This window comes from Nasonia vitripennis, assembly GCF_009193385.2.
Source record: "Nasonia vitripennis strain AsymCx chromosome 1 unlocalized genomic scaffold, Nvit_psr_1.1 chr1_random0002, whole genome shotgun sequence".
Taxonomy (NCBI): Eukaryota; Metazoa; Arthropoda; class Insecta; order Hymenoptera; family Pteromalidae; genus Nasonia; species Nasonia vitripennis.
The window spans coordinates 109,043-119,799 of record NW_022279588.1 but is presented as its reverse complement, the minus strand read 5'-3'; the positions used below and the strand labels follow the sequence as shown (position 1 = coordinate 119,799).

Sequence of the window (10,757 nt, the reverse complement as noted above, 5' to 3'; positions counted from 1 at the left end):
AAGTATTAACCTATAATAAGCGTACGGTAATCTAACGCAACTCGAGCTGTTGAGTACAACTATGCAAGGATTAGATCGATGCACCGTGTTTATTCAGAGAATTTCTCGTTTTATTATGAATTGACCCATTATTAAAGGTGTTCTGTGTTTACTGGTATCAAAACTACGATAAACGTACGGTAATCTCACGCAACTTGACCTGTTGAGTACAACCGCGCAAGGATCAGATCGATCCACTGCGTAGATTATGAGATATTCACGTTTTATTATATATTGAGTCAAAATCAGTTAGTTTCATTGCTCACAAGTATTAACCTATAATAAGCGTACGGTAATCTAACGCAACTCGAGCTGTTGAGTACAACTATGCAAGGATTAGATCGATGCACCGTGTTTATTCAGAGAATTTCTCGTTTTATTATGAATTGACCCATTATTAAAGGTGTTCTGTGTTTACTGGTATCAAAACTACGATAAACGTACGGTAATCTCACGCAACTTGTCCTGTTGAGTACAACCGCGCAAGGATCAGATCGATCCACCGCGTACATTATGAGAAATTCACGTTTTATTATAAATTGTTTCTAAATCAGTTAGTTTCATTGCTCACAAGTATTAACCTATAATAAGCGTACGGTAATCTCACGCAACTTGACCTGTTGAGTACAACCGCGCAAGGATCAGATCGATCCACTGCGTAGATTATGAGCTATTCACGTTTTATTATAAATTGAGTCAAAATCAGTTGGTTTCGTTGTTTACTAATATTAAACCTTTCATCGCGATCTCGCCAATTCGAGCGGATGCTACCTGATATGATGCCTTGCTTTTAATCACTCCCCATAACAGTAAAAATTGTACAAATCATAGGTGTCGTTTAAATTTTCGACTTTACTTACTGTTACTGTGTTATAAATTTATTCTTAAGTAAAATGCCACGTGAGACGCGGCGTTGTTGCCTATAATCGCGAGTAGTGCCGTCGTTGAAAGATTTTCCACTAATTATGAAAAACTAATAAAAATTAACGTACCATATGCACCAAATCGGAGGTAAACACCACGTCGTCAATGAAAAATAGGAAAGTAAAGAAAAATGAGAAAAATAGGAAAGTAAAGAAAAATAGAAATATAAAAGAAGAATGTAATATAGAAGGGAGTACGTTTAAAGTAAAGAATGAAATATAGATGAAATGAATAGATGAAAGATAAGCCGACAAAGTAGTAGACTTAATGAAAAGGATAAAAAATAAAGAGTAGATATAAAGAGTATAGAGTCGAGAGTATAGATGATAAGCACAACTATAAGCACTAGAAGCACGAAAAGTAAAACGATGCAGCACGCTCGGGAGTTACTTTCGTAATGAGCAGATAAACCGTCAAGACAAAACAGCGCTACTGCTACTCATAATTCGTCGAATTTTTTCAAAGTCCATGTAAACAAGCGCTGAGCTAAGCCCTTTGCGCGCGTGCTACCGCCGCCGCCAGCAGGCGTCGCCCCCTGCCCCTCCGCCTCGCCCAGTACCTATAGCCCGCCTTGACATTTCGCGCGGTATCTTCGGGCCGCAGTAAGACTATAGGTAGCTTATACGCGGTATTAATTGTCGCTGAGTTCGTTAGTGCATCACTACCCGTAACCTCGCATTCGTGCTACAGTCGTCGTCGCATCAACACGATTTGGACCATGGGGAATGTTTTTAGCAGCACTTCAAGTGAAAAGAAGGAGGAATCGGCAGCGTGAGTATCTAAGTATCAATCTCGCGCTTCTTTGTTGTGCACGTGCCACGGCGGGAATATCTTCGATGAAGTATATATGTACATGCATATATGTATATGTGTGTGTGTATGGTACGAAAACATGTATACCTTCTCTCTCTCTCTCTCTCTCTATCGCGCGCGTGCAATTTTCTACACTCGCTCATCGCTAGCTGAACTATACATGCATGCATACAAGACGACCGCACGCACAACATATCTGTATATATATGTGTGTGTGGTACGAAAATATGTATACCTTCTCTCTCTCTCTCTCTCTATCACGCGCGCGCGTACTTTCGACGCACGCTTGTCTATCGTTTCGTCGTCGCCAGCATATATATATATATATATATATATATATATATATATATATATATATATACGCGTGTGCGCATATACGTGCACTCTCTCTCTCTCTCTCTCTCTATCTCTCTCTCTCTCTCTCTCTGTCTCTTTTGCGCTCATGCATTTTTCAACGTAGCATCTTTTACAGGAAACGGCACTGCCACAAGTGTGCGGAACAGCCAGCTAGGCCAGGATCGCCCTGGCAATGTCATTCGTGCATACAGCAGTCTTCTGGGCGGCCAGCTGCACCAGATTCGCCCTGCCAGTGCTGTAAAGAGCAGTCGTCTGTGCAGCCAGCTGCACCAGGTTCGTCCTGCCAGTGTTGTAAACAGCAGTCGTTTGTGCAGCCAGCACCAGGATCGTCCTGCCAGTGCTGTAAACAGCAGTCGTCAGTTCAGCTAGCCGCCGCCACAGGATCGGTTTGCCAGTCTTCTGGGCGGCCAGTCTGCACCGCTGCAAAGGTTGCTGAGCCTCACCAATGCCGTCAGAGAGAGCAGGAGAGAGCTTGCGAGAACTGCCGCATTTTAGAAGAGCGGCTGAAGAGATCGTAAGTGCAACAGCGCTTTATTATATTTTATAGCACTGGGTGGCTTAAATCCGCATTTAAGTCACGCAAATCTGTGGCGTAAGTAGCCCTTTCTGGCACCGTGTATATCGCACTCGCTACGCTCGGGCGCTTAACCTCGCCGTGCCGGAATATGCCTCATACGACACTTGTATCGTAATGTACTATAAAAATAATTTTAATATTCAACTAATATTTACAAATTTTACAGGAGAGAAGATTTGGAAGAGCAAAACAAGGAAATTGTAGATTTGCGTAAAAGAAGGAAATTGGATCAAGCTTACATTAGAAAATTAAAAAATAAATATTGAATAAAAATTACATTATAGACAGTATATACGTGTAATTGCATTTTCATCTACCTCTTTTCTTTGTCTCTAATCCGCTCATCTGTGCTCCCTATCTCTTTTAAGAAAAATCATGTCGAATATATTCTCGAGAATAATTATACTGAATACTCAACTGTCATATTATTTTCGCAAAAGTAGCAGGAACAATTTTTTATTTGTTGCTTGGCTTTGAATAGCAGCACCGCTAATCCAAGATTTTGCAAAAGATTTTTGACGTCTCAACGTATTAGATTATACTTACATGTCTGTTGCCACTTTTTTAACCAGCCTGTCACTGATATTATTTTTGTTTCTATAATTCTTGTCGTAAATATGACTTGCCTTTCTTTTTTGCTTTTTGCTTGCTGTGCACATATATAGAATTTATAAACAAATGTGAATAAACATTTACGTCAGGTTGTAAGTTAATATCTCTTCTGCAATATAAGTACCGAGAAGAACATTATAAACCAAAGAACATAATAAAATTTCTTTCTCTTTTTCTAATAACCGAAATGTCAAGAATAATCAACAAATAAATAAAGAATCATGATTCACCATGAAAAATATCAATCACATGCTGCTGTATTTAATTTCAAGATAAAAAGTAATTCAAGCAAATACGCATAAGAAAGTTCTTACCTTACTTGTGCATAAGAAGAATTTAATATTTCAAAAAAGCGCAATTATTTTGCGCATAATAATATTTTATTAAAGAAAGACCAGGGATCCAATTTGGTCTACTCGCAATACGTTACATAAGCATACATTATAATATCTACTATAAAAACTAAGCCTTTTGATCTCAATACTTACAACTGCTATGTCCATATTGTAAAAGTCAACTTTTAATTAATGGACAGTTATCCTTGTTAATTTTACAACCGGATATCATGAACTATATTCTAGATCAAAAAAGGCTCAGGCTTATATCTAAGCCACTGATGTATAGACATCTAATGCACTATTTGACTAACGTAATAATTGTAGTTTGTGCCATTGATCTAAACTGTTGCAGACTATTCAGAAGGTATCGGTAAATAAGAGGAGGAATATATAAATAGCGCGCCACGCACGGCCTTACGGCTGCGGTAGCTTGCCGCCTTGCATCGTTTCGCATTTTGCGCACGACCGCTGACGTTCGCGATTCGCGCTTGCCATGTTCAACGACGCTCGCGTGTTACGCGCTCGCTATCTAAAATTTGTGTTGGTTATCTCCATTAAAAACAGTTTTTGAGGATTTGTCCTTCGTTAAAGCATTTAAAAACAAATATTAGTCACAGTAAAAAGTTGTGTATTCAAAATATCTACAACTTTTACATTCAACATTATTACTTGAAACGTAGAGCCTCAAAGTATAATGGCGAATCATTAATATTTTTGGCTGTAAAAAAATGATTTCGGGCTGTAAATTCGAGTTTTAAGCACATTCGTAATTCTGTGTTAATAGAAAAAAAGTTGAATTTGTTTAAGATCGACAACTTTTTCATTTAACTTTATTTTATAGAATGCTTCTATTTAATTTAAAGCAAAAACCTGTTTTGAACGATTTTTGGAGGTGGCCGAATTCGGCGAGTATCTGCGGGATTAAACTAAAACTAAAACCATAAGGTACTAGTAGTAAGGGGAGTTTGCACACAAATTATTAGCCCGATCGACTACAATCTCTAAGAGATAATCGTGTAACACCAAAATATTCATTCAAAAATGCATGCTGAAATCAAACAAAGTGAGCCCGCATTTCAAATAAACATAGACGATCAGAATAAAAAATAAGTTTTTAAGTTTATGCGAGAAAAGACTCCTCCAAACACTTCGGTATTATCAGTCAAAAATTGCGTGAGATATTGCATCTCACACATTTTTCGCTAACAAAACTATAAGGTACTAGCGCGGTCGTGCCTAAATACGAAGTAAAACTAGAATGTTGCATTATTCTTATTGTATCTAAATTCATCATAATTCTTGAAAAATATAGGAGAAAAACATGTCGACAAAGTTTAGAAAAATATGCAGCCTCAGATATTGTACAGAAACGAGAAAATGCAGCGCAAGGCGCCCAGTGTACGCGGCTGCTGACACATGCGGCTCTTAAAACCACACTATATAGAGTTTCCGGCCTATCCACATATGCAAACTTAAATTTTTCTATAAACATGTAGAAAGAAAATGTTTGACAAAATCAAGCATACACCCTAAAATGTCACATAAAACTACAAAAACGCAGCGAGCACCCTCCAGGCCAGGTTTCCCACCTTGGATCTTAGACGAAGTCGCTGTAATTATGTATTTCAATGCAAGAAACAATAGCCCATCGTAAAAAAGTAAGCAATCCCTTTGCGAGTTGGGTACTTAGTCGAAAAAATACGAAAAAGGTCGAAAAGTGCGATTTTGCGCCCTACTAAAGCCCTTTAGACAAAGTTCCCCACCTTCAAACTTGACCAAACTTGCTGTATTTATCAAATGTACCTCTAGTAACAATAATCCGTTGTAAAAAAGTGTGCAATCCTCTCGCGAGTCGGGTAGTTAGTCGAAAAAGTCCGAAAAAGGTCGAAAAGTGCGATTTTTACCCCTTTAGCGCCCCTTAGACAAGGTTCCTCACCTTCAAACTAAACCAAACTTGCTGTATTTATCAATTGTACCTCTCGTAACAATAATCCGTTGTAAAAAAGTGTGCAATCCTCTCGCGAGTCGGGTACTTAGTCGAAAAACTACGAAAAATGTCGAAAAGTGCGATTTTGAGCCCTACCAGAGGCCTTTAGACAAAGTTCCCCACTTTTAAACTTGACCAAACTTGCTGTATTTATCAATTGTACCTCTAGTAACAATAATCCGTTGTAAAAAAGTGTGCAATCCTCTCGCGAGACAGGTAGTTAGTCGAAAAAGTCCGAAAAAGGTCGAAAAGTGCGATTTTTACCCCTTTAGCGCCCCTTAGACAAGGTTCCTCACCTTCAAACTAAACCAAACTTGCTGTATTTATTGATTATACCTCTAGTAACAATAATCCGTTGTAAAAAAGTGTGCAATCTTCTTGCGAGTAGGGTACTTAGTCGAAAAAGTCCGAAAAAGGCCGAAAAGTGCGATTTTGCGCCCTACTAGATCCCTTTAGACAAAGTTCCCCACTTCTGATCTTGACCAAACTTGCTGTATTTATTGATTATACCTCTAGTAACAATAATCCGTTGTAAAAAAGTGTGCATTCTCCTTGCGAGCCGAGACGCGAAATTGCGAAATCCATCACTTTTGGGCTTGGATTCCGTCAGCGCCCTCTAAATCTTGATCCTCTTCGAGGATCATACCCAAAATCCATATTTAACATTTTTTTAGGCTAATTAACAATTGCCAATAGTCAAAAAGTGATTAACTCACAAAAAAATTTTCGTTGGTAGAAACGTTGCAAACTACATTCTTGGTTTTGCTTGCTACCCTTCCTTGTGCAATTCGTTTTTTAAAATATATAGATATACAAAAATCAGGCGCGTATAGGGTAGCCAGTTTTCAGAATTTTCATTTTCGGAGCTGCACATCTAGGTTTTGCTTGCTATCCTTCCTTGTGCAATTCGATTTTAAAATATATGGCTATACAAAAATCTCGGCGCGTATAGTGTAGCCAGTTTTGAGAATTTCCGTTTTCGGAGATGCACATCTAGGTTTTGGTCGCTATCCTTCATTGTGCAATTCGTTTTTTAAAATATGTAGATATATAAAAATCTCGGCGCGTAAAGGGTAGCCAGTTTTGGGAATTTCCGTTGTCGGAGCTGCACATCTTGGTTTTGGTCGCTATGCTTCCTTGTGCAATCATTTTTTTACTTTATATTTATATAGAAGTCTCGGCGCGTATAGGGTAGCTAGTTTTGAGAATTTTGGTTTTCGAAGCTACACATTTAGATTTTGGTCGCTATCCTTCCTTGTGCAATTCGATTTTAAAATATATAGATATACAAAAATCTCGGCGCGTATAGGGTAGCCAGTTTTGAGAATTTCCGTTTTCGGAGCTGCACATCTAGGTTTTGGTCGCTATCCTTTCTTGTGCAATTCGTTTTTTAAAATATATAGATATATAAAAATCTCGGCGCGTAAAGGGTAGCTAGTTTTGAGAATTTCCGTTTCCGGAGCTGCACATCTTGGTTTAGCTCGCTATCCTTCCTTGTGCAATTCGTTTTTTAAAATATATAGATATACAAAAATCAGGCGCGTATAGGGTAGCCAGTTTTCAGAATTTTCATTTTCGGAGCTGCACATCTAGGTTTTGGTCGCTATCCTTCCTTGTGCAATTCGTTTTTTAAAATATGTAGATATATAAAAATCTCGGCGCGTATAGGGTAGCTAGTTTTGATAATTTTCGTTTCCGGAGCTGCACGTCTTGGTTTAGCTCGCTATCCATCCTTGTGCAATCATTTTTTTACTTTATATTTATATAGAAGTCTCGGCGCGTATAGGGTAGCTAGTTTTGAGAATTTTGGTTTTCGAAGCTACACATTTAGATTTTGGTCGCTATCCTTCCTTGTGCAATTCGATTTTAAAATATATAGATATACAAAAATCTCGGCGCGTATAGGGTAGCCAGTTTTGAGAATTTCCGTTTTCGGAGCTGCACATCTAGGTTTTGGTCGCTATCCTTTCTTGTGCAATTCGTTTTTTAAAATATATAGATATATAAAAATCTCGGCGCGTAAAGGGTAGCTAGTTTTGAGAATTTCCGTTTCCGGAGCTGCACATCTTGGTTTAGCTCGCTATCCTTCCTTGTGCAATTCGTTTTTTAAAATATATAGATATATAAAAATCTCGGCGCGTAAAGGGTAGCTAGTTTTGAGAATTTCCGTTTCCGGAGCTGCACATCTTGGTTTAGCTCGCTATCCATCCTAGTGCAATCATTTTTTTACTTTATATTTATATAGAAGTCTCGGCGCGTAAAGGGTAGCTAGTTTTGAGAATTTTCGTTTCCGGAGCTGCACATCTTGGTTTTGCTTGCTATCCTTCCTTGTGCAATTCGATTTTTAAAATATATGGATATACAAAAATCTCGGCGCGTATAGGGTAGCCAGTTTTGAGAATTTCCCGTATTCGGAGATGCACATCTAGGTTTTGGTCGCTATCCTTTCTTGTGCAATTCGTTTTTTAAAATATATAGATATATAAAAATCTCGGCGCGTAAAGGGTAGCTAGTTTTGAGAATTTCCGTTTCCGCAGCTGCACATCTTGGTTTAGCTCGCTATCCATCCTAGTGCAATCATTTTTTTACTTTATATTTATATAGAAGTCTCGGCGCGTAAAGGGTAGCTAGTTTTGAGAATTTTCGTTTCCGGAGCTGCACATCTTGGTTTTGCTTGCTATCCTTCCTTGTGCAATTCGATTTTAAAATATATGGATATACAAAAATCTCGGCGCGTATAGTGTAGCCAGTTTTGAGAATTTCCGTTTTCGGAGATGCACATCTAGGTTTTGGTCGCTATTCTTCCTTGTGCAATTCGTTTTTTAAAATATGTAGATATATAAAAATCTCGGCGCGTATAGGATAGCTGGTTTTGAGAATTTTGGTTTTCCAAGCTACACATTTATATTTTGCTTGCTATCCTTCCTTATGCTATTCGTTTTTTAAAATATGTAGATATATAAAAATCTCGGCGCGTATAGGGTAGCCAGTTTTGAGAATTTCCGTTTTCGGAGATGCACATCTAGGTTTTTGTCGCTATCCTTTCTTGTGCAATTCGTTTTTTAAAATATATAGATATATAAAAATCTCCACGCGTATAGGGTAGCCAGTTTTGAGAATTTCCGTTTTCGGAGATGCACATCTAGGTTTAGCTCGCCATCCATCCTTGTGCAATCATTTTTTTACTTTATATTTATATAGAAGTCTCGGCGCGTATAGGGTAGCTAGATTTGAGAATTTTGGTTTTCGAAGCTACACATTTAGATTTTGGTCGCTATCCTTCCTTGTGCAATTCGATTTTAAAATATATAGATATACAAAAATCTCGGCGCGTATAGGGTAGCCAGTTTTGAGAATTTCCGTTTTCGGAGATGCACATCTAGGTTTTGGTCGCTATCCTTCCTTGTGCAATTCGTTTTTTAAAATATGTAGATATATAAAAATCTCGGCGCGTAAAGGGTAGCCAGTTTTGGGAATTTCCGTTTCCGGAGCTGCACATCTTGGTTGAGCTCGCTATCCATCCTAGTGCAATCATTTTTTTACTTTATATTTATATAGAAGTCTCGGAGCGTAAAGGGTAGCTAGTTTTGAGAATTTTCGTTTACGGAGCTGCACATCTTGGTTTTACTTGCTTCCTTGTGCAATTCGATTTTAAAATATATGGATATACAAAAATCTCGGCGCGTATAGGGTAGCCAGTTTTGAGAATTTCCGTTTTCGGAGATGCACATCTAGGTTTTGCTTGCTATCCTTCCTTGTGCAATTCGATTTTAAAATATATGGATATACAAAAATCTCGGCGCGTATAGTGTAGCCAGTTTTGAGAATTTCCGTTTTCGGAGATGCACATCTAGGTTTTGGTCGCTATCCTTCCTTGTGCAATTCGTTTTTTAAAATATGTAGATATATAAAAATCTCGGCGCGTATAGGATAGCAGGTTTTGAGAATTTTGGTTTTCCAAGCTACACATTTATATTTTGCTTGCTATCCTTCCTTATGCAATTCGTTTTTTAAAATATGTAGATATATAAAAATCTCGGCGCGTATAGGGTAGCCAGTTTTGAGAATTTCCGTTTTCGGAGATGCACATCTAGGTTTTTGTCGCTATCCTTCCTTGTGCAATTCGTTTTTTAAAATATGTAGATATATAAAAATCTCGGCGCGTAAAGGGTAGCCAGTTTTGGGAATTTCCGTTTCCGGAGCTGCACATCTTGGTTGAGCTCGCTATCCATCCTAGTGCAATCATTTTTTTACTTTATATTTATATAGAAGTCTCGGAGCGTAAAGGGTAGCTAGTTTTGAGAATTTTCGTTTACGGAGCTGCACATCTTGGTTTTACTTGCTTCCTTGTGCAATTCGATTTTAAAATATATGGATATACAAAAATCTCGGCGCGTATAGGGTAGCCAGTTTTGAGAATTTCCGTTTTCGGAGATGCACATCTAGGTTTTGCTTGCTATCCTTCCTTGTGCAATTCGATTTTAAAATATATGGATATACAAAAATCTCGGCGCGTATAGTGTAGCCAGTTTTGAGAATTTCCGTTTTCGGAGATGCACATCTAGGTTTTGGTCGCTATCCTTCCTTGTGCAATTCGTTTTTTAAAATATGTAGATATATAAAAATCTCGGCGCGTAAAGGGTAGCCAGTTTTGGGAATTTCCGTTGTCGGAGCTGCACATCTTGGTTTTGGTCGCTATGCTTCCTTGTGCAATTCGATTTTAAAATATATGGATATACAAAAATCTCGGCGCGTATAGGGTAGCCAGTTTTGAGAATTTCCGTTTCCGGAGCTGCACATCTTGGTTTAGCTCGCTATCCATCCTTGTGCAATCATTTTTTTACTTTATATTTATATAGAAGTCTCGGCGCGTATAGGGTAGCTAGTTTTGAGAATTTTGGTTTTCGAAGCTACACATTTAGATTTTGGTCGCTATCCTTCCTTGTGCAATTCGATTTTAAAATATATAGATATACAAAAATCTCGGCGCGTATAGGGTAGCCAGTTTTGAGAATTTCCGTTTCCGGAGCTGCACATCTTGGTTTAGCTCGCTATCCTTCCTTGTGCAATTCGTTTTTTAAAATATATAGATATATAAAAATCTCGGCGC

The 10,757-nt window shown here is 38.1% G+C and overlaps 1 protein-coding gene across 1 annotated transcript; it reads left to right on the top strand.

Annotated features, from left to right (window-relative positions):
* Positions 1–761: 761 nt before the first annotated feature.
* On the top strand, positions 762–3,000 carry LOC103317737 (keratin-associated protein 10-4-like). Its single transcript, XM_031921925.1, has 3 exons — positions 762–1,734; positions 2,249–2,647; positions 2,877–3,000. Exons 1-3 carry the CDS (start codon positions 1,682–1,684, stop codon positions 2,974–2,976), a joined length of 552 nt encoding a protein of 183 aa, XP_031777785.1. The 5' UTR covers positions 762–1,681; the 3' UTR covers positions 2,977–3,000.
* The last annotated feature ends 7,757 nt before the right edge of the window (positions 3,001–10,757 follow it).